The sequence below is a fragment of the Macrobrachium rosenbergii genome, chromosome 6, assembly GCF_040412425.1.
Source record: "Macrobrachium rosenbergii isolate ZJJX-2024 chromosome 6, ASM4041242v1, whole genome shotgun sequence".
Taxonomy (NCBI): domain Eukaryota; kingdom Metazoa; phylum Arthropoda; class Malacostraca; order Decapoda; family Palaemonidae; genus Macrobrachium; species Macrobrachium rosenbergii.
This window is the reverse complement of record NC_089746.1, coordinates 763,439-790,696: the sequence shown is the minus strand read 5'-3', so window position 1 is coordinate 790,696 and position 27,258 is coordinate 763,439. Positions and strand designations below refer to the sequence as shown.

The 27,258-nt window shown below is 42.1% G+C and overlaps 1 protein-coding gene across 1 annotated transcript in view; it reads left to right on the top strand.

The window, feature by feature from the left end:
• Positions 1 to 303: 303 nt before the first annotated feature.
• Positions 304 to 27,258, top strand: part of LOC136839102 (uncharacterized) — a 66,209-nt gene continuing 39,254 nt past the window's right edge. The window contains exon 1 of the mRNA XM_067104746.1: positions 304 to 533. Within this exon, the coding sequence (XP_066960847.1) occupies positions 433 to 533 (101 nt within the window). The 5' untranslated portion in view covers positions 304 to 432. The remainder of the gene's footprint in view (positions 534 to 27,258) is intronic.

Genomic DNA, 27,258 nt, shown 5'->3' with positions numbered 1-27,258 from the left:
CTATTTACAAAATGGTGCATTCAGACTAAGTGATTGGTGCATTTAGACCAGGCTGTGGTGTATTCGGTCTAGGCTAATGGTCTGGTGCATTCGGGCAATGGTGCATTTTGTCTAGTTTCCGATGAGAAGCCTGCTGCCAATAAGTGGATGAGTACCACAAGTTTGCAGCAGACTCTTCCATCTCAGTAGACAACGTTGTATTACTGTTGACAAACATGGCAGGCTGAACTATTTTATGATTTAATTTGCCTCATGGTAGTTCTAGACTTCCAATACGTTATTCGTATTGACAAGACGTGAACAACGTTACATCCCAGCTAACTTTGAAAGAGGACGGAATCTAGGCACCGAAAAAGAAGAAGAAGAACTCCGTGATGCTTTTGTGATGATTTGAGAACTTGTCTTGCAGACGCTGAATGTTCTAACGCGCAAATGGCATTGTTTGGCCCCGCTTCTTTGCTTGATCTCTCTGACGACGTTCTTTTACTTATCTTCTCCTATTTAAAAGCCTGGGACCTCATTCATCTCGCCAAGTAAGTGGGCGAAGCAATTCTTTTTTATAGTACATGAGTTAAACACTTACGTTCATCGTAGCCAGAACTCCAAGGTAAATCTCGAAGGTTTGGCCCACCACACACACTCACACACACGTCAGTCGTGTCTGGGGCCAGATTTTTTAACAGCCCAGAAAAATTACAGTCTGGATGAATGGTACGTTTCTCCATTAAACTAATCATCACATTCCGGAGCTTGGAATGTAATTTTCTTGTAGGCTGTGAGTGTGTGCTTCGAATGTTTCTGACGTTTCTGTAGCAAATCACCTAACCTAACGTAAGGCAGTGGGTCCTTACCCTAGTGCAAGTTAGTATAGAAACTTTCCATAAATTTACCTCAATCTGGATGAGAAATGTTTATGGGAATAGGCCGAATTGTAGGATATAGGCTAGTGGTGGGGTCCCCTATAACATTATTATTATTAACCAAACAAAAACTTCTTTCAGTTTTCTTCTGAAGATGGAAAGAGAAACCCACAAGATTCTTGTGTATAACTTGTTTACTGGTAAATATTTACATATTACTTTGATCTCGAGTACTTTCAGGTCCTAACTGTGACCCTTTTTCAAGAGATGAGGTAGTCAGGCTGGTTCAAGGCCCAGCAATCTTCTGGAACTTCTTCTCCCTGTGCTGTCATTTATATGATGGCTGTCCTGGTTTCCATTCTCTTGAGAGTTGTTAATCTCCTCCTGTCGGTCTGATATCCTGCTCTGATGGTCAGTGGTATTTATCCTTGTGGTATGTGAGTAGTCACCATCTGTCTGTTGGGCAGGAGACCTAACATCCAGGTCAGAAGGGTCAATCTTAGCTTCTTTTAATATTAAAGATCAGCTTATGGGATCTTCTGAGGTAAATCCTTTGTTTCCTTCTATCACTTTAATCTGTCTGATGAGTGCCCCTTCCACTACCCTCCTATGACTGATGTTATTGCTTTTGTATATAAGCCTACTGTTTTTAAAATCCATCCTATGGTCCTTTTCCCAACAATGCCTAGCTATAGCACTCCCCTGTGAGTTGAGTTGTACTGCCCTCCTGTGTTCTTATATGCCTAAAATGAAACAAATGACATAAAAAATGAAAGAAATTAAATATAAATTTGTGTATACCTTTGACAACACCATAAAAAACAAAGTATGTAAAAAGTAAATTGGAAGGAGAAGATAGTAATGCAGATGATGTAGGGGGAGTATACATAATTAACCCTTAAATGCCGAGCCTCTATTTACAAAAACGTCTCCCGTATGCCGGCGGCGTTCGGGAGTTAGTGCCGAAGCGGAAAAAAAGTTTTTTTAAAAAAATCACAGCACGCTTAGTTTTTAAGATTAAGAGATCATTTTTGGCTCCTTTTTTTTGTCATTGCCTGAAGTTTACTATGCAACCATCAGAAATGAAAAAAAATATCATTATCATATATAAATATTGACATATATGACAGCGCAAAAAAAATTTTCATATAATTTTATACAAATCGCGCTGTGAGCAAAACGGTTAAAGCTAACGGGTTATTTTTTTCTTTGTATTGTACACTAAATTGCGATGATTTTGGTATATAACAAATGGTAAAACGATCAAAGTAACACAGAGAAAACATTATCACAAAATGATGCATGAATTCATAACGCGTGGGCGTAAAAAATGTTTTTTCAAAAATTCACCTTAAATCGAAATATTGTGCTAGAGACTTCCTGTTTGTTGAAAAATGAAGCTAATTGATTGAATATTATTAGACTGTAAGTGTTTTAGCTTACAATTGCAGTTTTTCGACCATTTCATTCGAGTTAAAGTTGACCAAAGTAGAATTTTTTCTATTTATCGTGATTTATATGAAAATATTTCAAAACTGATAAAAGCTATAACCATGAGTTATTTTCTGTTGTATTGTACATGAAATTGCGCACATTTTCATGTGTAAAACTTTACGTAACGACTAATATAAAACGGTGCAAACATTACGACAACGTGACGAAAGAATTTCTGAGATGTTTGTCCGAGTTACCACGCGGACGTAAGGAAAATGTTTTTTTCAAAAATTCACTATAAATCGAAATATTGTGCTAGAGACTTCCAGTTTGTTGCAAAATGAAGGTAAATGATTGAATATTACTAGAATGTAAGAGTTTTAGCTTACAATTGCGTTTTTCGACCATTTCGGTCGAGTTAAAGTTGACCGAAGGTTGAAATTTTGGCAGTTATCGTGATTTATGTGAAAATATTTCAAAACTGATAAAAGCTACAACAATGAGCTATTTTCTGTTGTATTCTACATGAAATTGCGCACATTTTCATGTATAAAAGTTTATGTAACGACTAATGTAAAATGATGCAAACATTACGACAACGTGATGAAAGAATTTCTGAGATGTTGGCCGAGTTATCTGGCGCAGACGTAATGAAAAAGTTTTTTTCTTCAGAAATTCACCATAAATCGAAATATTTTGCTAGAGACTTCCAGTTTGTTGCAAAATGAAGGTACATGATTGAATATTACTAGAATGTAAGATTTTTAGCTTATAATTGCGTTTTTTTACCATTTAGGTCGAGTTAAAGTTGACCGAAGGTTGAAATTTTGGCAGTTGTCGTGATTTATATGAAAATATTTCAAAACTGATAAAAGCTACAACCATGAGTTATTTTCTGTTGTATTCTACATGAAATTGCGCATTTCCATATATAAAACTTTATGTAACGACTAATATAAAACGGTGCAAACATTACGACAACATGACCAAAGAATTTCTGGCTGCGGACGTAAGGAAAAGTTTTTTCAAAATTCACCATAAATCGAAATATTGTGCTAGAGACTTCCAATTTGTTGCAAAATGAAGGTAAATGATTGAATATTACTAGAATGTAAGAGTTTTAGCTTACAATTGCGTTTTTTGACCATTTCGTCGAGTCAAAGTTGATTGAAGGTTGAAATTTTGGCAGTTATCAATGTTTATATGAAAATATTTCCAAACTGATAAAAGCTACAACCATGGGTTGTATGTTGCTGTATTTTACATGAAATTGCGCACATTTTCATATATAAAATTTATGTAACGGCTAATATAAAACAGTGCAAAACTTACGACAAAATGACGAAAGAATTTCTGAAATTTTTGGCGAGTTACCGCTGTCCGAATGGTGTAAGGAAAAGTTTTTTTCAAAAATTCACCATAAATCGAAATATTGTGCTAGAGACTTCCAATTTGTTGCAAAATGAAGGTAAATGATTGAATATTACTAGAATGTAACAGTTTTAGCTTACAATTGCGTTTTTTCGACCATTTGGTTGCGTCAAAGTTGACCAAGGTTGAAATATTTTTTGAAGTCGACGTGACGGTACGCCCACTCGGCACCCAACAGACAATTTTAGTCGACGTATGATACGTCCAGTCGGCGTTTAAGGGTTAATTGCAACAATTGTGGAGACAAATATGTGGGTGAAACAGGTAGGGGAATAAGGACTAGAATCCAAGAACACATGAGGGCAGTACAACTCAACTCACAGGGGAGTGCTATAGCTAGGCATTGTTGGGAAAAGGACCATAGGATGGATTTTAAAAACAGTAGGCTTATAGCCAAAAGCAATAACATCAGTCAAGGAGGAGGGTCAGACAGATTAAAGTGATAGGGCAAAGGATTTACTCAGAAGATCCCATCAAGCTGATCAGATTAAAAGACACCCTTCTGACCTGATGTGACTGCCCAACAGACTACTCACATACCACAGGATTAATACCACTGACCATCAGATCAGGATATCAGACCGACAGGAGGAGATTAACAACTCTCAAGAGAATGGAAACCAGGACAGCCATCATATAAATGACAGCACAGGGAGAAGAAGTTCCAGAAGATTGCTGGGCCTTGAACCAGCCTGACTACCTCATCTCTTGAAAAAGGGTCACAGTTAGGACCTGAAAGTACTCGAGATCAAAGTAATATGTAAATATTTACCAGTAAACAAGTTATACACAAGAATCTTGTGGGTTTCTCTTTCCATTATTATTATTATTATTATTGTGAGTAATAAGAATCCACAATTATATAGTAAATATATTACTATGTAAAAAGAACCAAAGACTTTCGAACACCTGAACGGTGTTCCTCATCAGTGTTAACGTTAAAATGCAAAGTGAGGGTAGTTTACTTATGAAATAGTTTGTAAAAATTGGGGGCGGGGCGAGAAGATAACAGTTCATCACGGAAGTGCTGGTTCGGGTGTTATGTAATACCAAATTCAACAGGCAGTTGTGCCAATCTTCTTGATCTTCGTACTTGCGATGTTGCATCTGCCTGCGCTGCATAGGTGCCATAGTCGGAACCATCCACAATAACGTCGGCTATCTGGAGAGAGGGAAGAGGAAGCAGAGCATCAGGGTTCACGGTCAACGTCAGTTTTGAAATTAAAATGTTTAATGTAGTGTTTGGCAATAAACCAGTTGATGAAAGGGTCTTCATTAGTAAATGACTTATTATCTTCAAACGATATTCCCATGTTTATGGCAGCACCTTCAACTAATCTTCTCACGTGAGAATCGTCACTTTTAAAAATAGTTCGTGCACCACCCCAATTAATTTTGTGGTCTAAATTAAAACTATGAGCTACCAAAGCACTCCCCTGTGCATGAAGATCATAGGCCCTTTTATGTTCCTTAATCTTACATCCAGTCCCCTACCACTCTCCCCATAGTAACAACCATTGCAATCATGGCAGGAACCTTGTAAACACCGCTGTTTCTCTTGGTGCTGTTATTATTCTTGGTAAGGGCTTTTGCCAAGGTGTTTTTATAGGTATAAACAATTTTTGTATCCTTTTGGTATTTATTCATATATTCCCACTCTTGAGACTTCTTCAAAGGGTAATGATACATGTTTCCTGTTACTTATCTCTTATTAACATGGCCTATATAAAAGCTCCTTTTATACGGCTGATGGCGTCAGAAATAAAATGTTCAGGTATTTTAAGGACCTAAAGGTATCTCGACATGGGAGAGTTCTTCATCTAGAAATTGGGGTCGCATATACAGTGCTCTTAAAACAAAGCTAATGATAACATTCCTTTTAACTTGCTGTGGTGGTGGGAAAAATAATGAATATAATTTTCTTTGTTAGTAGCTTTTCTAAAACTGACAATTTGAAAGAGTTACTGTTTACATCCCTATGAATTAAGACATCTAAGAAAGAAATCTTTGCCATCAACCTCTTTTTCAACTGTAAATTTTATAGAATGGAAACAACGTTGTTGGCAGTGTTCAGTAAGCAGTCTAAAAGCTCGTCATCGCCGTAAAAAATAATAAATATATCGTCTACATATCTCACTTACAGAGCAGGCTTGCAGGTTGGGTTACATCTCTTTAATATTTCAACTTTATGAACTCCATTCACAGGTTAGCTAAAACTGGTGACAGTGGTGAACCCATAGAAACACCAGATTTTTGCTGGAAATATTTATCATTGAAAGTGAAAATGTACAATCAACACAAATTCTAACCAAGTCGAGAAATTGGTCACATGGAATAGGAAAGCTGATAATCCCTTCTTCGTGTCTTTTCTTTAAATTTTCCAAAACAAAATCAAGCGGAACATTCGTAAATAAAGAGGTGACATCGAGGCTAATCTTCCTACCATCGAATGGTTAAAATTCCTTAGTCTATCAATGAAATGGGAGGAGTGTATTAGGTGAGCATCAGATATGGTGCCGAGTAATTGGACTTAGCCAACCAAGAGGCAGAACACTCTGGTCATTACAAGTGGCAACTATTGGACAGAGGGGAGTACCTACTTTGTGTATTTTAGGCAAACCATAGAAATATGGCCAACTGGGGATTTTAGACTAAGGAATTTTAACCGGTCCGATGGTAGGATGATTAGCCTCGATGTCACCTCTTTATTTACGAATGTTCCGCTTGATTTTGTTTTGGAAAATTTAAAGAAAAGACACGAAGAAGGGATTATCAGCTTTCCTATTCCATGTGACCAATTTCTCGACTTGGTTAGAATTTGTGTTGATTGTGCATTTTCACTTTTAATGATGAATATTTCCAGCAAAAATCTGGTGTTTCTATGGGTTCACCACTGTCACCAGTTTTAGCTAACCTGTGCATGGAGTTCATAAAAGTTGAAATATTAAAGAGATGTAACCCAACCTGCAAGCCTGCTCTGTGGGTGAGATATGTAGACGATATATTTATTATTTTTACGGCGATGACGTAGCTTTTAGACTGCTTACTGAATACTGCCAACAACGTTGCTTGATTCTATAAAATTTACAGTTGAAAAAAGAGGTTGATGGCAAGATTTCTTTCTTAGATGTCTTAATTCATAGGGATGTAAACAGTAACTCTTTCAAATTGTCAGTTTTTTAGAAAGCTACTAACAAAGAAAATTATACTCATTATTTTTCCCACCACCACAGCAAGTTAAAAGGAATGTTATCATTAGCTTTGTTTTAAGAGCACTTCAGTGATATCGACCCCAATTTCTAGATGAAGAACTCTCCCATGTCGTAGATACCTTTAGGTCCTTAAAATACCCGGAACATTTTATTTCTGACGCCATCAGCCGTTAAAAGGAGCTTTTATATAGGCCATGTTAATAAGGAGATAAGTAATAAGAAACATGTATCATTACCCTTTGAAGAAGAAGTCTCAAGAGTGGGCGATTATATGAATAAATACCAAAAGGATATAAAATTGTTTATACCTATAAAAAACACCTTGGCAAAAGCCCTTACCAAGAATAATAACAGCACCAAGAGAAACAGCGGTGTTTACAAGGTTCCCTGCCATGATTGCAATGGTTGTTACTACGGGGGAGAGTGGTAGGGGACTGGATGTAAGATTAAGGGAACATAGAAGGGCCTATGATCTTCATGCACAGGGAGTGCTTTGGTAGCTCATAGTTTTAATTTAGACCACAAATTAATTGGGGTGGTGCCCGAACTATTTCAGAAAAGTGACGATTCTCACGTGAGAAGATTAGTCAAAGGTGCTGCCATAAACATGGGAATATCGTTTGAAGATAATAAGTCATTTACTAATGAAGACCCTTTCATCAACTGGTTTATTGCCAAACACTACATTAAACATTTTAATTTCAAAACTGACGTTGACCGTGTGAACCCTGATGCTCTGCTTCCTCTTCCCCTCTCTCTCCAGATAGCCGACGTCCTTGTGGATGGTTCCGACTATGACACCTATGCAGCGCAGGCAGATGCAACATCGCAAGTACGAAGATCAAGGAGATTGGCACAACTGCCTGTTGAATTTGGTATTACATAACACCCGAACCAGCACTTCCGTGATGAGCTGTTATCTTCTCGCCCCACCCCCAATTTTTAAAAACTATTTCATAAGAAAACTACCCTCACTTTGCATTTTAACCCCTTCCCTCTCACACTTTTTATCCCAACTTCCAGTCTTTATGAAGCATATTTTTTTATTCTTTATTTCTAAAGTATATGCTAAAGTGATAAATCACATGAATATTTCTTAAAAAAATATTTTTTTGTCAGGATAGTCTTCAACTATTACATAACTTCTCAACATGTTAGAGTTTTCTGGAAATTATAAAAACAAGGAAAATAACAAATAAAGAATATATTTATTCCATTTTCTTCTGTATTTTTATTCTTTCATAATTCTTCAGTATAACAACAAAATAATTACACATGATAAATGTAAAACTTTATAACATAACTGATCTTCAAAACAAAATAAAAAGAGCAAAATTTTATTACAAAAAAAAAAAATCTTGCATTTATGAAAAATGCAATATGAAAAAGTAAAGCCTGGTGACTAACATAGAAGAAAAAATATGATGACAAAATATAATACTTTCAATAGAAAATGTAAAAGGTTTCATTATCACAAAAGAAAAAGATTCTTGCCTTTATGAAAAAGTAATAGAAAAGGACAAATTGAAATGAAAGGTTTTACCTTCATCATAATGAATGATACTTTTCTTTCCGTATTACCTATTTCAGCTTTATATTTTGAAAATAAATGTATTTACTCTGTACAGAAGATAAAATAAAATAAATTCTTTCATCTTTTCCTAAAAAGTTATCCTTCGTGTGATATATCCTAAAGCAAGGAGTTATACACAGTGCTACATCACACACTAAACAGCAGTATCTGCTTTCCTTCCTTAGCCTTTTCCACTTGCATCTCGCTTTCTGCTACAAACTACACGTCTTGTGGGGTTACTTTTCTTTTCTGTAGGTGGCATGACATCTGGGAAGTGCCTTTCTGTAAGACGAAGAGGGTGAGGTACACTACTTGGTCGTCCTACTTTGATGACATCATAGGTGTATGGTACTTTTTATTGTCTCGTCAATCACTTGAAGACGGTACTTTAGAGCTGTTGCTTCTCCTCCTGATTTGAGATACAAAAGATAGGATTTCACAATGCTGAAGTCGACAATATGAAAGAATATTTTCTTGTAATACCTCTTTTCTCTTTTTTTCTTGTAAGAGGATAATCCTGGAGACGTTGATCTACTTTGTCAACCCTCCCATTGTGTTATTGTAGTCCATAACTAGTTTAGGCTTCTTCACCAATTTTCGTCTTTTTTCTGTTTCTACCATTTCTGTGTTATGGACTGTGGAAAGTAATACAACATCTTTCTTATCCTTCCATTTTATTGCTGTTACTTTTCTTCTTTTGTAAGCCACCATACCGCCTTTCTGCAGTTTTTCTCGTTTCAATCCAGAGGGCATTTCCTTTCTACTAACATGGACAATGCCATATACATCTGTTTCATTTTCTGTCAGTAAATCTGCTATTTCAAACATCTAACTGACCTGGTAGTTATATATATAGCCTAAGTCCCTGACGTGACGGCAGAATTTCAAAAACTCGCAGCAATCGCCGATCGGGTAGTCAGGTGGTCTACCTGTGCGCCCTCTACCCAGGTAACTGGAACCATTCTACATATTCCTCAGATCTTCCCTGCCGCCGTAACGGTGACATCGTTGGAATTTCATTCGCAGCCTGTGTTTTTTCAGTTATTTGGTGAAGTACACTTTGGCTTTGACTTTCGCTCGCTTTTGGATTTGCTTTTGGATTATTCTTAGACCTTTTAGATACTGATTGGTTTGAGCCTCTGCTTGTGTTTTGGATCTCTCTTTTGATTTTTCAACATGTCTGACTCTTCATCGAGTGTAAGAATGTGTGTGAGGGGATGTAAGACTAGACTTGCTAAAGCCTCTTTGGATCCCCATCAAATATGTGTAAAATGTAGAGGTAAGAGTTGTCAATTGGACGATAGATGTGATGAATGTTTGGGTCTGTCTGAAAGAGAATGGTTAGATTACAACCGGTATGTGAGAAAACTTGAAAGAGACCGGCTCAGAAGAGCCAAGAGTTCTATATCTCACTCTTCAAGGGACAGTCAGGGGTTAGATATTTCCTTGCCCCATTCTAACAATCCAATTGACCCTTCCGCAGTAGCGGTAATTTCTAACTCCCCTTCTGATACAGGTAATAAAGAACCAACTCTTCAGGATACGATGGCGGCCATTCATACCCTGGGAAAACAGGTAGAATCCCTTGCAGAAGACAGGGAGAAGTTATGGTCCGATATGAGAGATCTAAAAAGTGAAAAGTTTAGTGCAAGTGCAGTGGAGGGTGTGGCCGCTCGGTCCTGTCGCACTCCTAGTCCTGGACCTCTTCCAAGCTCACCAACCCCTGTGAGAAGGAATGTCGAAAGACGAAGGGAGGCGAGAGGCTTTAGTTCCCGAGCGGTCGTCCCCTCGAGCGTACCTGTTGACGCTTCCCAGGATGCTCACCCTCGCCATAGAAAAGGCGAGGTTAAGTCGTGTTCTTCGTCTTCGGACGACGCAGTCCCCAGACGGGGCTGGCGTCTTAAATCGGAATCGAGACCTCTCAAGAGAAAACTTCCCGCTGTTGCAGGACGTCATAGAGAGACAAGTCAAGCTCCAGGGTGTAGCCACTGGAGCAGTCCGGAGCGCTTTCCTTCCAACTCCGAAGGCAGCTCACCCGCCAAGAGTAGACGTAAACTGGCAGGTCCGATCAGGACACCTGACAGCAAGAAGGTGGACGCATTACTACCCTCTGTACATGCCCCTCCCCTTCCCTCGGATTGGTATTCGTCCCCAGAACACTCTCCCCAATCCTTACGGGACGTTGAGAGAGAGTTGATAGAGGAAGTTGCAGCTTCCCCAGTCTGTCCCCAGCAGCAGGAAGCTCCACAATTGCAACTCATTAAAGATATGCAGCAGAAACTCTCTTCCTTAGTTCAAGTTTTACATCCTGCAGGGAAGAAGGATACGGTTCTTCCTCCGATTGCTGTATGCCACCCGGAAGATACTTGGGACAGATGTCGCACAGGCAGCCAGTTCTCAAGTGACTTAAAGGATCGGCGGTACAGCGAACACAGAAAGAAGATTGGTCCTGCTCAAGAAGTTCCGATCGCTGTACGTCAACCTGAGGAAGCTTTTGACCGTTTGTCGCTGACAGGCGCCAGTTCTCAAGTGACCTCAAGGTTTGGCGGGACAGCGAACGCCAGAAGGCTGCACGACGGGACGCACAAGAAGTTGAACAACAAGGCGCCAAGCGTCATTTGGCTGGACGCAAGGACATGGATCTGCAGGAAGACAGACGCCAGGACGCCAGGCGTCAAGGAGTTCGGCGCCAGGACGCCAAGCGTCATGAAACTGGACGCCAAGAAGTCAAGCTTCAAGAGATTGGGCTCCAGGACGCCAGGCGTCAAGAATTTGGACGCCAAGGCATCAAGCGTCATGAGACTGTACCACGGGAAGTTAATCTTTTAGAAGACAGCCTCCAAGACACCAGGCGTCAAGAAGCTGGACGTCAATATGCTCTAACAGGACGCCAGGACGCCAAACGTCAAGATGACATACACCAGGACTTCAAGCGTCATGAAACTGAACTCCAATATACAAAGGAGGACTTTACCGACCCGATAACAGGACAGCAGTCGGATGACGTGGAAGACGATCTGCCTCACTCACTAGACAATCCGGTGGATGACATGTCGGACGAGGAAGTGCGAAAAGACCAACATCCCTCTTCGGACTTATAGAAATTAATGAAAGTTTTCACGGAACTTTTTCCTGATAACTTCATTCCAGCCTCTCCTCGTTTCTCCTCCATCGAATTTACTTTTAAGAAAGACGTCGTCAACGAACTTCTTTCTGAAAATGGTTTATCTCTCGCTCATCCAAACGGGCTTTAAAATTGATGGAAGTGTGGATGAATACTAAGAAAGATCTAGGCCGGACGGTGTTCTCCTTTCCCCAGCCAGGCTAGCTTCTAGATCTAGCGTTTGATACGAAACTGGAGAATCTCTTGGCCTAGGAGTTCCCTCTTCTTCCCAGGGGGATTTCTCGAGCCTAGTAGACGCTTTCCCTTCCGCAAGCAGCTATGATGAAGTCGAAGGTGTTTTGGTCTGCGTCTGAAATGGACCATCTTCTCAAAGGAATCTTTAGGGCCTTTGAGGTTTTTAATTTCCTTGACTGGACCCTGGGAGCCTTGGGTAAAAAGATGGATGCCAACAAGAATGCAGACACGGAGGATCTGGTACATATAATGGCTTGCATGGATAAGGCTCTCAGAGATGGTGCCAACGAGCTAGCGGCACTTTTCTCTGCAGGAATCTTAAAGAAAAGGGCACATCTTTGCTCTTTCCTTTCCAATGGAGTAACTACTATTCAAAAATCGGAACTCCTTTATGCTCCTCTTTCTGCTCACCTGTTCCCTCAAGAGCTGGTAAAAGAAGTCACAGCGGCCTTATCACAAAAGGCCACGCAGGACTTGATTACAAAAACAGCTAAAAAAGTACTGCCAACGAGCTTCGTCGCACGGAAGAATAGAGGAGAAGCTCCTGTCTCTCAGCCCTTTCGTTTCAAAGCCCTCAGTAGAGGAAACTCAAGATCTGCTGGGAGAAGATCAACGAAGAGAGGCTACAGACAAGGAAGACACAGAGTCTGATGGGGGTCTCCTTTAGACAGCGGTAGGAGCCAGACTGAACAACTTCTGGCAAGTGTGGGAGAGGAGAGGATCGGATCCGTGGTCCATCCAGTTGATCAAAGAGGGGTACAAGATCCCTTTCCTCAGGAAGCCCCCTCTAGCATCAAGACCGATAGACCTTCGGCCAGATACAAGAAAAAAAACGGCGGAGGCTCTGCAACAGCAAATATCTCTCTGTTGCAAAAGAAAGCCATAGAAAGAGTTCAAGACGTGGATTCCCAGGATTTTACAATCGCTTATTCCTGGTTCCCAAGAACTCGGGGATGGAGACCAGTGTTGGACGTGAGTGCTCTCAACGTTTTTATTCAAAAGACAAAATTTACAATGGAAACTTTGAAATCTGTCCTAGCAGCAGTCAGACAGCACGACTGGATGGTATCATTGGATCTGCAGGATGCTTATTTCCATATCCCTATCCACCCGAGCTCCAAGAAATATCTGAGATTCGTTCACGAGGAAGAAGTGTTCCAGTTTTGAGCTCTTTGTTTCGCCTAAGCACCGCTCCTCAAGTTTTCACAAGGTTGATGAACAATGTAGCAGGAATGTTGCACAATGAGAGGCATCAGAATCTCCTTATACCTAGAACAACTGGCTTCTCAGAGCCCCTTCCACACACGCTGCCTGAAGGATCTTCAGACGACAATCCAGTTATCAGAAGAACTGGGCCTACTTATAAACAAGGAAAAATCCCAACTGATTCCATCCCAAGAGATTCTATACCTTGGGATGAGGATTCAGTCAGACTTTTCGGGCTTTTCCGTCGTTGTCAAGGACGGAACAAGCCTTAGAAAAGATTCAGAGCTTCTTAAGGAAACGAACATGCTCGGTGAGGGAATGGATGAGTCTGCTGGGGACCCTTTCCGCTCTAGAGCAGTTTGTCTCTTTGGGGAGACTGAATCTTCACCCGTTACAGTTCCATCTCAATCGGAACTGCGACAAGGAAAAAGAATTGGAGACGAAGTGTATCCCCATCTCGAAACCTGTGAGGCAATATCTAAAATGGTGGAACGACCACATCAAGCTACAAGAGGGCCTTTCCCTAAAACAGAGGAACCCAGACCTAGTGTTGTTCTCCGACGCATCAGACTCAGGATGGGGAGCGACTCTGGGAATCAACGAAGTCTCGGGCTCTTGGACCAAACAGCAAGAGTCTTGGCATATCAATCAGAAGGAACTAACAGCTATCCTTCTTGCTCTCAAAGAATACGAACAGGTAGTAAAAAACAAAGTGGTGCAGGTCAACTCCAACAACACAACGGCGCTGGCCTACATCAGCAAACAAGGGGGCACTCACTCCAAATCTCTATACGAGACAACAAGAAAGCTTCTTCTCTGGGCGAAGGAGAAGAATGTGATACTACTAACCCGCTTTATTCAAGGGCAGAGAAATGTAAGAGCAGACATGCTGAGCAGGAAGGATCAAGTCCTGTCCACAGAATGGATGCTACATCAGGACGTCTGCAAGAGCATGTGGCTGATTTGGGGGCGACCGTGCATAGACCTTTTCGCCACAGCACGGACGAAGAGAATAGAAACTTATTGTTCCCCCGTTCCGGATCCAGAGGCTGCTTACATAGACGCGTTCCTCATGGACTGGTCAAACTTGGACATTTACGCATTCCCACCTTTCAAAATAATCCACAAAGTATTGCAGAAGTTCGTGTCGCACGAGGGCACCAGAATGACTCTAGTCGCTCCTTACTGGCCCACAAGAGATTGGTTCACAGAGGTACTGGAATGGATAGTGGACACTCCGAGAGAACTTCCGCTAAGAGTAGATCTACTCAAACAACCCCACTTGGAAAGGTATCACCAAAACCTCCAAGCGCTACACATGACTGCCTTCAGACTATCGAAAAACTCGCAAGAGCTAGAGGCTTTTCGAAGGAGGCAGCTAGCGCGATCGCAAGAGCAAGGAGGTCTTCCACCATTAAGGTATACCAATCCAAGTGGGAAATTTTTAGAGGATGGTGTAAAAACAACTCTGTATCCTCTACCAGTACCTCTGTGACTCAGATAGCAGACTTCCTTCTTCATCATAGGAAGAACCTTAGATTTTCAACTTCAACCATTAAAGGGTATAGAAGTATGTTAGCATCGGTCTTTAGACACAGAAACTTAGACCTTTCTAACAATAAGGACCTCCAAGACCTTCTCAGATCCTTCGATACATCTAAGGAGAGGGTACAAGAATCATCGGCTTGGAACCTGGGACGTGGTCCTGAGGTTCCTCACGAGTGATAGATTCGAACCTTTACAAAAGGCATCCTTAAAAGATCTCACAATGAAAACCCTTTTTCTAGTCAGTTTAGCTACTGCAAAACGAGTAAGTGAGATTCATGCTTTTAACAAAGCTATAGGTTTTAGACAAGGCAAAGCAGTTTGCTCACTTCGACTAGATTTTCTGGCAAAAAATGAACGTCCATCTCAACCTTGGCCCAAAGCATTGAGATTCGAACCTGACGGATGTCACAGGTGAGAAATAGAAAGAACTCTGTGCCCAGTAAGAGCTCTAAAATATTATCTAGAAAGGACAAAAAAGACTTACAGGGGATTCAGAAGGGCTTTGGTGCTCTGTCAAAAACCCTCTTTACAAATGTCTAAGAATGCTCTGTCCTTTTTATCAGACAATTAATAAAAAGAAGCTCATTCGGGATGTACGGAAGCGGACCACAAAATTCTAAAAGTTAAGCACACGAAGTCAGAGCGGTAGGAACCTCTGTGGCTTTTAAACAAAATAGGTCCCTCCAGAGTATCTTGATACGACCTTCTGGAGGAGCAAGTCTGTTTTTGCCTCACATTACCTTAAACAGGTACAGACTGTTTATGAAGATTGTTACATGCTGGGTTCTTTTGTAGCTGCAAATTCAGTAGTGAGAAAAGAGCTACCCCTACAATCCCATAACCCAATACCCTTTTTCTTCCTTGGAACTAAGATGTTTTTGGTTGTTTGCGAAGGCTGGACGCAGTCTTCCGCAATCATTAGCAGACAGTTTTTTAAATAATATCATTTACTTCAGTTCTCTTAGTCAGGTGGTCGTTTGTTCCTTGGTAGCGCCGGAATAAGGGTATTAAAGGAGGTCTAGTCACATAGAGGTTATACACCGGTTGACAGCCCTAGAGATTTTTCAGCCCCTGGGTGGATCGCTGGATCTCTTAAGGAATGCAGACATAATGAGGCAGGAAAACAATGAAGTCAGCTTCCTTAACAGGTAGGAAACCTTTAGTTGGTTTTGTAAATTTTTAGTATTTCAATTCCAACGATGTTAGCTGTCTCTGACCTCCACCAAAGGTGTCAATCAGCTATATATATAACTACCAGGTCTGTTAGATGTTTGAAAATGTTATTTTCATAATAAAATAAATTTTGGTGAAATAATTCCCTCCCTCCTCCCTCCATGGAAGATCAGCAGTTACCTGGGTTAGGTTAGAGGAGTTTTGAAATTCCAGGGACTTGCTATTTCTGGATACCAGAGAAAAGTAATAAATGCTAAATGTAAAGCTGGGTTACTACCCCAGAGCGAAATAAAGAAATGGAGTTGTATATGGTAAAGGGTGAGATTGTCACAATCACGGGACCCTGCCCTATAAAGATTCCCAATGTCAAAAGTCCCAATGGAATAGAGAATGGTGTCCGATTACCTGGACCCTGCCCATGCACTACTGGACTGCACACAAGGCAACATTAGTCGCATTCCATTTTAGCAAATTTCGTTCACACGTAATTTCGTTGTGCTCTTTATTTTATGCTCTATTTTGACTTTTTTTATGACATCCTCGCAAGGTTCTTCTTTAACAACTTGAGTACCAGTGTTTTATTGTTTTTTAGGCGATTGAGGCTCCTTATTTTCCTTTAGTTTAATAATTAAAGGGATTTATAACGCCCGTCTCGATCTCCCCTCACGATGTCTCATGACCTCTTTTGGTCTTGGGTCGGCATGTTTGTTTTGTGTTATTTATTTGTATACTTTTTTGTTTGGGATATATTCCCAATTAATGATTCCTAACTTTAGTGGGTTTGATTAATTTTATGTTTGTTCTGTACCCTTTACTACGAGAAGTGATGTTTAGCGTTTAGGCTACGAGCTACCCCCTCGGGCCCATTCGCTTATTTTCATGGCTTCATTATGCCTTAATTTTGTCCCTCACTTCTCTTAGCTTTTGGGAATCTTATTTTCATTGGTACTGTTACGGTTTTTTACTTTGTTTTTTACAATTTTGTTTATTTTGTGAATTTTGTGTTCCCTTGCTGGTCAAGTGCTGTCTTGCTGTTTAGGCTTACGTGGTTCCCCTCGGGCCTATTCGCTTATTATTTTGGCTTTATTTTGCCTTATTTTAGACTCTCACTTTCTAAGCTTATGGGGAACATGATTTTCATTGGTACATTTGTCGGATGCTTTTGAATTTTGTTGATTATTTTGGGTACTTTTCTTTTTTTTTTGGGACCTTTTTTCACGTTCATTTTGTTTATTTTGAAAATTTTGTTTTGTGGTCCTCTCCTTTGCACTTATTGGGTCTGCTATTAGGCAGGAAGTATCTCTATGTCTGCTATTCAGATTGCAGGCTAACCCTGACTCAGTCCCAAAAGTTCATGATATCAGAGCTTTGGCCACCTCCATTAATTTCTTTCATTATTTTGGATCTTACAGGTACACTTTTGGAAGTCACCCCTTGGTTTTCAAACGTCACTATTTGAAATTTAGAAGCTTTTAAATTCTGCATCTTTGCAGTCAAACGTTGTCCCTCCCTCTGGTTCCTTTCTGATCCCTAGTCATTTCCTCCTCCACTGCCCTCAGTTATCCCCTTTATTTTGGCTTTATTTTGACACATTTAAGTTATAAGGTTTTCAATATTTTTAGATTTTTGTTTATTCTTTTCACATTGTCATGTTAATTTTATGGGAACATGATTTTTCATTGGTACATTGAAAATTTTGACCTTGTGCTTCGGATGCTTTTGAATTTTGTTGATTTTATTTTGGGTACTTCATTCATTTAACTGAGGTCGGTCATTTCCCTTCAGGTTCCGTGTTTTTGTAGTTCACCCTTTTCCATGTTGTGTTGGGCCTGCCTATCCTCCTACATGTACCTTATAGAAAATTTTTGTTTTATTATGCATTATTTGGGTTATTAGTTAGCCTTATCCCTCTCCTAGGCTTCCTTCCTTTGCATCGCCTCAGTTAGGTTAGCCTAGGGTTGGCTATAGCACTTTTTTCCCTTCGGGGAAAAATCGTTAGGGGAGGGGCGATCTCGATCTGTACGTATGAGTTTCATGTCTGTGATCTCGTTCTGTACATATGTGTTTTATGTCTGGTGCTTCCCTTTGTTTGGTTTTGGCTTGGATATATTGCCTATGTCCACCCTCTCCCTGTTTCGGCTTTTCACTTAGGCTAATGTTCCTAATAGGTTAAGTTGGAATAGCGAGGGTTTACCTGCGTAGCCTATCCTAGTTCAATCCTTCTTTGGGTTGCTTACCAAAGGTGACCGGGACTGCTCTCCCCACTCCTGTTCACACTCCTTTTACCGATTATATATATTATTTTGTTGTATCGAGAATCCCCTTTTCCCCCTTTTACCCTTTGCTCTCTCTCCCCTTGGTTCGTTTTCAAGGTTTGTTAACTTTCCAAGGCTTGAGAGCAATTTATCCTTATTTTTGTGCTGTAGCCTACATCCCCTCCTCTGCATTGATTGGTTGTCCCTCGGTGTGTCTGAGTATCGGTTGTCACCCACCTGGACCTGGAGGTGACCGGGAGTGCTCTCCCCACTCCTGTTCACACTCCTTTTGCCTTTCTTTGCTCTCCTGGCCGTAGAGGTTTTTGCCCTTCCTCTCCTTTTCTCTCGCTCTTGTCGTGCAACGCAGCTCACATAGCGAGGGGATCTATGAGGATCTCTGGGCGCCCGGGGAGTTCTGTCCCACCCTGGTCGCTACTTTGGGTTACCAACCTCCTGGCCTATCCTTCCCTCCCCTTCCTTTTACGTCGACTGTTTCCCTTCGTGGTGGTGCTTCCTACATGTTCGCACCTCACTGTTGGGATCTCATATGAGGCCAGTTAGCGTTTTCCACCTAACTGTCTTCTGTTTTATTTACTTTCGGCGTTCCCCCTCCATTTTGCTACTACCTGTTCGGTGTTTCATTATCTTGTTGGGCGCTCTCCTTGCTTACTGCTCCGGCGGTTATAGTGTTTAGCGGTCGGCGTTTATTCCCCCCACCGCTATCACTTCGTTCAGGATATCCTCCTCTGGGGTTTTCCTCTCTTGGCTCTGAGTGCGCCCACTTCCGAACAGTTCATAACCTTCCCACTGTGTTTGTATCCGTCACATTTTGTTAAAACATGGTCGCTCCGGAATGTTCCGTTGACTCTGTTTTTGTGTCTATGAGATTTGTCCTGTTAGCCCGGTTTTCTCTCCGGTTTTTTCCGGGGGTTTTCCTGGTCTGACTAGGCTAAGTCGCTGCTACGGTACTCTGCTCCGGCATCCGTTCCAGCATGCCCATTTCTCATACGTTTTCAGCTGGTTTTGTAGTGTGCAGGAATGCTCTGCTATCCTGCAACAAGCCAGCGGTCACGGAGTCTATACAGTAGTTCCCATTCGGTGCGCAGTCTGTGTTGGAGAATTTATAGTTTGGCACGGAAGGTTGTGAAGTACGCTATGCTCTCCCCGAGTAGACTACTTAATGAACCCGTAGGTTTTTTATACACCTGTCGGTTTTATCTCCGTCAAACTCCGCCTCATATGGCTTATTTTTGGCCGGAAGGTTGTGAAGTACGCTATGCTCTCTCCGAGCAGGCTACTTGATGAATCCGTAGGTTTTATTTACACCTGGTCGGTTTTATGTCCGCCGAACGCCGCCTCATATCGCTTATTATTAGTCGTTTGGCACCCGGCAGGTTGCGTTGTACGCTATGCTCTCTCCGAGCAGGCTACCTGATGAATCCGTAGGTTTCATATACACCTGCCGGTTTTACCTCCGTCAAACTCCGCCTCATGTGGCTTATTAATAGTCGCTCTTTCAGTGTTTGGGCTCTCTCCAGGCGAGATTCTCGGTGAATCGGTAGGTTTCATATACACCTATCGATTTCCCTCCGCCAAACTCCGTCTCCGAGCGAGATTCTCGGCGAATCGGTAGGTTTCATATACACCTATCGGTTTTCCTTCGCCAAACTCCGTCTCATATGACTTATTAATAGTTACTCCTTCTGTGTATGGGGTCTTAACTTTCCCCCTCCTGGAGGCCGGCCACAATTCTCGTAACTCTTCGCTTCACACCCTCTAGTCCGGGGTCAGCAGCTTCGGGCGAAACGTAGAGTCGGGAAATTCCTGTGTCCTTTCGATGGACATTTGTAATGTTCCTTTCCTTGGCGCCCAGTTCTCAATATCAGTTGCTGAAGAAGTTGCTGCCCCTTTGTTTACCGGAGTCCAAGAGTTGACCCGGTCCTATTAAAGTAAATTAACTGTTTACGGAGAGTTTTCTGAAGACGTTGCGGCCTTTCAGTCTCGTTCTCGAACCTGTGAACATCGTCCCGGAGTGATAAGTTGGTGCGGGAATAAGTGAGGCAAACTTTTCCTTTAGGGGATTCGTTAGCTCCTCATTCCTTTTTGACGGTTCCTGGTCTACCGTCCCTAAGGTGAATTCAGTCAAGAAAGACCCTTTTTAACCAAGAAGACCCGCTCCGGGGCCCCCTCGAGGACGTCTCGGATCTCTAGTCTGGTGCCGTCTACGAGTTAGGCCTCGTCTTCTGGAAAGGGACACGGCCCAAGCAAAGCAAGGTGGTTACCCCCTCCTTCCTTTGTTGCAGACTCTTTTATGGGTCTCCTTATAAGGAGCTCGATTTGAGGGTCATTGACAACCTATCAAACTATCTAGCTATCTATCTACCTCATGGTCTGTGCCTTCCCTTTCCCAGGAGCTTAAATCCCAAAGAGATTAATCTCAGGACTCATTATCAACGGATCACCTGTAAAATCCTGCTCCGTTCCGGAATTCTATCGTTCCGGACACCTCCACCTCTTTTCCCCTTCGGTCTGGGGAACCTTTGGCGCCTAACCCTTTATGCTTCCCAGCATGAAGGCACCCTCCTATCGGGGGTGTGGGCACACGGAGGTTGGCGGAATTGCATTTCTTCCCTTCCGGCCTGGTATCCCCTTATCCGGGTTTTCCCAGACTGGCAGAAGGAGCATGGTATCTATCTGGCAAGATCCCTAAGGGAGCCCTCATCTTCCCTAGGGGCTGGGCACATCGTCTCCGTTGTGAATTCTAACGGAGTGGCAGGCGGAGAATTCCAAGTTCACGCCAGCTATGGGGTCTTACCGTGTTCTCTTTGAGAGCCCTGCTTCCTACCCTTGTGCTCCGAATGTAGCCCCTCTTATCAACAGGCTTGTTTTTGAAAATAAACCACTGCCGCATTTCCGGGAGACAGATATCACAGAATCGTTCACAATGAATCTTCTAACCCCGGACTACGCTTCTATTTTATTCGGAGTCAATTCCTGGAAGCTGAAACAGGGTGTAAAGACAGGCTTGCCAGGTCCTGGAACTCTTTAACTTTAACAGAAACAACGTCTGTGGTATATAATGGCGGTTCGTTGTTTCCGGTCCTGATAAAATCTCTCTTGTCAGGTTTTCTGCAGGTCCCGCTTTATTTCATCAGTCCGGATGGACAGCTGAAAACACATTTTTCACCAGCCACGTTCCGCCTTGAGCCGAAAAGTCTTATGAACAGTTTCACCTGGAGAATTAATCTTTTCCCCAGGTGGGCGTTGTTACGGTCTGTCCGGGGCTACTAATGTTAATCAGAGCCTCCGTTCTCGTGGGTGTCTACCTTATGGGCGGAAACAATCTGGTCTTGCCGGGCCCTATCCCAAGTCCGGCAAAAAGTTCATGTAGTTCAAGCGCCCCCTGCTCAGGCGGTGGTGCAGGCTCTTCAGGTTCCTGCCCCTGGGCAGCCGTCAGCCTCTCACTCCCAGCCTCCACCTCGATGTGTGCGGGTTCAGCCAACACATCAGCCCCTTGTGACTCCCCGTGTGTCTCTGCCTCCCCCATGTGCCTCCCCTGGATTTTTCTTTGCTTCATACAAAAACCCAAGGAAGGAATTTTCACTAGACATTCTTCCAGAGGCACTGAACCTCGGGGTTATCATAGGAGCAGGAAGCATCCTGCTCCTCTCCGAGAAATTGGGAAGGCATACGCTTCAGGGGAGGCATTCAAGCCTCCTCCCAGTAGTATTTCTCACATGGGTGGGAGGCTGTACCATTTTCAGGGCCACTGGAACTTCAGTCCCTGGGCCCAGAGTATAGTTATCAAGGCCCGGGGTGGAGCTGGACTGTTTGTCCCCCACCGACTTTCTGAATGGCCTGTCAGGCTTTTTCAGTCTGCCAAGGAAGTTCCCTTCCACTGGAAAGTTTTTCCAGGCGTGTCCCGTTTATTTTCCTCATTCAATGCGGCAAGTCTCGGTTGCTTACAGTCTTGTAGGTTCGGATCCTACTGCTCCGTGGAGCCGTAACCACCTCTATAGACCTTTCCGACGCTTCCTTTCACATCTTGGTTGCAGGAAGGTTCTATCCCTTCTTGGGATTCAGACTCGGGGAGCAGGCGTACCCCTTCAGGTTCATGCCCTCCTCTTTGCAGCCCCCAGAATCTTTGCCAGTTTGAACAATACCGTAGTTCAACAGCTCCGGTATTAGGAGGCTATGCTAGCCGCATATCTAGTTGCCTGGCTCATTTGGGCACCCAGCGTCGGGAATTGCCTGAGGGTGCCGGTCATTATAATCGGTTTTCTAGAGTCTCTGGGCTTCTAAGTACACAGGAAGGAATCCCACCTGTTTCCGGAGGGTAGCCTTCAGTAGTTGTGAATCCAGTGGAAGCGGAAAGAGATAGCAAGAGCAACCAAACATTTCATCAACACAAGCATACCTCTCGCCGTGCCCAAGAAAAGGTCTTGGGCTCTCTCCAGTTTGCTTCAGTAACGGTTCTCCTTCTGAAGTCAAAGCTGGAGTTTATAACCGGGGTATGGCGGAGTCAGGGACGTGTCTCCCTGATTCCTCCTGTTTGGATAGTGGTCTCCGGCCTTGAACATCTGTCAAGAGCTTATCGAAGTCAGTTCCTCTCCAGCTTTCCCCTCCGGCCTCAGTATTCCACACCGTCACCTCTCTGGGCGGGTGGGGTGGATATTTTTGACCCCATGAAGTACATGGAACTTAGTCGGTCACGTTCCGGCAGTTCCATATCAACGCTTTGGAGGGCTGTGGCAGTCTTCCTGTCCTTGGGAAACTTCTTCCTCCCAAGAGGATTTATTTTACGCTGGTTCTGAACAAAGCAGCAATAGTGCGCCTGCGTAAACAAGTGGGTTCGAACTCGAGTTGCATCATTCAGGTTATGGTTCATTCTTCTCCATAACCAACAGTCACAAGTGCCTCTGTCTGCCACCCTTCTTGTAGGGGTCCAAAAGGTCACTACATTTTCCCACCCTTCTTGTAGGGGTCCAAAAGGTCACTACATTTTCCCTATCCAGGGCCTCCCCCCTGGTGTCGGAATAGTCCTTAGACGGAGCGTCATTCAGGTAGTCTTGTGATCTTTTCCTGGACCTAGAAGTAGGTCTGTTTGCAACCCAATTCAGCCACAAACTATCAAGCTGCCACGACTGGTATATACTCAGCCTGCGTCAGCCTCCTCGGAGTTCTGGTGCCCTGGCTTTGTAGTCTTTGTGAATTTTACAGTTTAGGAGGAAACTGATATTGGTCCTATTATTACTGTTTTCCTAAAAGCAGTCAAGGGATCCTACTCTACTGCAGTATGGTTCTGCAGTTAAGTAACTAGCACTCTTCACATAGTTTTTGATGCTACAGTAATGATGCAGCCGCATTGGCCCCGAGGAAAGTGTTTTGTTGGAACCAGACTCACAGGCCCTTAACTTTCAACCCTAAGGTCTGTGTTCGTCTGAGACCAGTACTCCGTCCACATTCGGTTTCCTGGTCTTTGAGTAATGTATCGGAGTTAGCTTCGGTAACCAACAATCATCTTGTTCTTACCTTTCCTTGTTGGGGAAGACCCAAATTTTTAATCAGCTTAGCTTCTAGTGCTAGTTTTCCTGTACTGTCTGCCCTGTCTAGCGGAACCAACCATTTTGGTTTCCCCACTCAGGGGTAGTGTTGCGAATTCCTCACCCTAACTTTCTATCTGCAGTTGAAGGTCCTCATTTTCAGTGGTCACCTTGGAAAGTACTCCCCTTTCACAAGGTCTGTCTCTGTGCCCAGTTTTCTCCTTACAGGCTTTTTTTAGTCAGGTCCTCTCTATTTGAGAAGGGGGGGGTTACTGTCATTGTGTCTACTATTAGGCAGCAAGTGTTTTCTTAATACAAACCTATTCAGGTTCAATTCCAAAGCTCATGCTCTTAGACGGTGGCCACTTACATTATTTTCATTACATGAATTTCGAGGACCTTACTAATGTTCAGGGTGGAATTCTCCCCTAGTTTTCAACGTCTCTATTTTAAGTCTTTAATAGTATAAGAATGATATTTATTTCTCTGTTATTATTTCACTGGCTGACACGGGTCCCCGATCCAGAAAAAGGATTTTGACAAAGGAAAAATCTATTTCTGGGGAGGGGCCCGTGTCACCCGGTGACCCACCCGTTTTTCATTCTCTCCCTCCCATGGTAAACATCATTCTAGTGGGGTGGGTGCTAACATGGAATGCGACTAGTGTTGCCTTGTGTACAGTCCCTTGAGTAGTGCATGGGCTTGTATCGGCACCTCTCTGTTGGGACTTTTGACATTGGGAATCTTTATAGGGCAGGGTCCCGTGATTGTGACAATCTCACCCTTTACCATATACGACTCCATTTCTTGAGTCGCTCTGGGGGTAGTAACCCCAGCTTTACATTTAGCTTTTCTCTGGTATCTAGCAACGGAATTACCTAGAAATAAGTGCTGAATGGATTATTTCACCGGGTGACATGGGCCCCTCCCCAGAAATAGATTTTTCCTTTGTCAAAATCCTTTATATATAACTACCAGGTAAGTATGTTCAAAAATTTATTTTATTATGAAAATAACATATTGGGGAGAGTTATAATAATTATCCATTGTAAGGCAATAGCCTTTTTTCAGTAATGGCTTCATCAGCGTCATAACAATTTTTGAAGACACGGGAAGGTCTTCATAATCATTATCAAACATTGTTCCTTGACCTGTATAAATGACAAAATTCCAAACATATCCTGATTCTGATTCACGCAACATGAAATATTTTATCCCAAATCTAGCTCTTTTTAGTGGCAAATATTGTACCCAACCAAGACGTCCTTTAATAAAGTAAAAGACTTTCGTCTATAGGTACATTTTGTGCAGGCGTGTACATACTTTTGAATTTGCTAACAATGCTATTATAAAACTTCCAGATTTTGTTGAGCTTTGGGCAAGGATGAGTGGCAGGGTCAAAATCCTCATTATTTGACAAATGCAAATACTGTTTTATTTTGCAAAATCTGCGATGTGGCATAATTATAGCAAAAATTGGTGTATGTAACAAAGGCATCTTAGACCAGTATTGGCTTTCTTCAAGTTTCTTTACAATCCCCCGTAGCATAATAACACTAAGGAAAATCCTCATTTCTTCCCGATATGTTGGGTGCCATTTCTTTTTCTCTGTTTCTGATTTTCCACTCAGCTTTTGTTCAGCATTCCTGTTCGTCTCTGTGACAATAATGTCTAAAATATTGTCATCAAGAAATGACTCAAAATACTGAATATATGTATTTTCTTCATCATCTTCAGTATTATATACATGATGAATTATATTATCACCAATAAAGGGAAATGCAGGCTGTGGAGGAGAGGGTGGTTTATCATCCGAAATTGTTATTCTTTGCCAGCCTTGGTTATCAGGAACATTATCGTAGTCATCATCTTCATCTGAAGTATCAGAGTATTCTGACGTCATATCACCATCACTTTCGCGCCCTGAATCGTCCATTCCATCATAATACTCTGTATCACTGTCAGACTCACTACTCATGATAATTATATCAATAATAATAAAAGAAAATCCACGAAAAACAATGGAAATCCTGCCTGATGGCTCTGATTGCTGCATCTCCAATGGCCAACTGGCGCATTCAAGGTAGCTACAATTTAAAAAAAAAGGACCACTTATATGCATAGAAAACGGCTTTCTATAGTGGGAGACTAATATAAACAACAGCCGAGTTTTACTGGGAGTTGCTAGGAAGGAGATAACAGAAAAGGAGTATACTGAAGGCTTACTGAAATATGACTCAGGGGGTTATCTTAAACCCGAGAATACACAGGGGTTGAGCAGGGAAGAGGTTAACGTTAACACTGATGAGGAACACCGTTCAGGTGTTTGAAAGTCTTTGGTTCTTTTTACATAGTAATATATTTACTATATAATTGTGGATTTTTATTACTCAGATTGTTTTTCACTAAATTGTAAGGATTAGCATTATTATTATTATTATTATTATTATTATTATTATTATTATTATTATTATTATTATTATTTATTATTATTATCATTATTATTATTATTATTATTATTATTATTAAAGTAGTTTAACCAGACCACTGAGCTGACTTTTAGCTGTCATAGGGCTGGCCTGAAGGATTAGAATAAAATACCAGGTCTAGGCCTGAGGCCAAGCACTAGGACCCAATAGGTCATTCAGTATGATGATGAATGAATTAAAATGAAATCAGAAACTGCACGTAGGCACATGCACTCGTACTGGCATATATACATACAATAAATACATTTACTCATGCTTCCTTACTTACACACCAAAAAGGTATTTGTTCCAACACGATATACAAACCCTCGGTCCTTTACATTAGGAATTACTTTCAGCGTAGGCTGGAAATAGCCGTTGAACTTTTGAACAAGGTGGTTAGGCAGTTAACTACCGTCGGGGAGGTGGGAGTACTTCCTGCCCGGATGTAAGGGAGCCTGTGAATTACTGCGGGACCCCACTTTTGGCATCAAGAATTGGCTATAAAAATGGTAATGAAAACTGTGCTTTGCAGTGTTGCCAAAAGGAAAAGCAACTGGAAAACTAATAAACGGTACAGGGGACCCTGTTGGGAACTGGGGTTTTGGGTGGGGGAAAGCAAAAGTCGGGTTTCCTGCCCTCCGTAACGTACAAAATTTGCCAGTTTCTGACCCACTAGTCTGCTTACAAAAGGTTGTCCCGCTAGGCTACATACGTAAGGCTGACCCGCTAATCTACATACATGAGGCTGACCCGGTACTCTGCACACAAAATGTTGTCCCGCCACTCTCCTTACAGTAGGCCCTGATGAACCTACAGAAACTGCTAGCCTAGGGTACTTGTAGCCTATAAGAACCATGGTTAGGCTATTTTCAAAAGTTTTAGGGCGGACAGGAAATACTTTTTAGCCTAGGCTATTTGTAGCCAGACATAAGAAACATTGGTTAGGCTATTTCCTGCCTCCTACCTACATTAGAACGGGCGTTAATTTTGTAACTGGGTGATTTTTTTTAACATATCTGCTCTCAGTTTGGGTAGTAAAATCCTAAGGCCGTAAGTCGCCTTATCCGCATTTTGAAAGATTCTTGGCAAGCTCCTGTGTTCTGGCAAGAGGTAATATCTGTATTCAGTGTAGCCACAGGTTACAAAAACAACAAACTGCACACTAGGGTCCGTTCCAAAACATAACCTAACCTA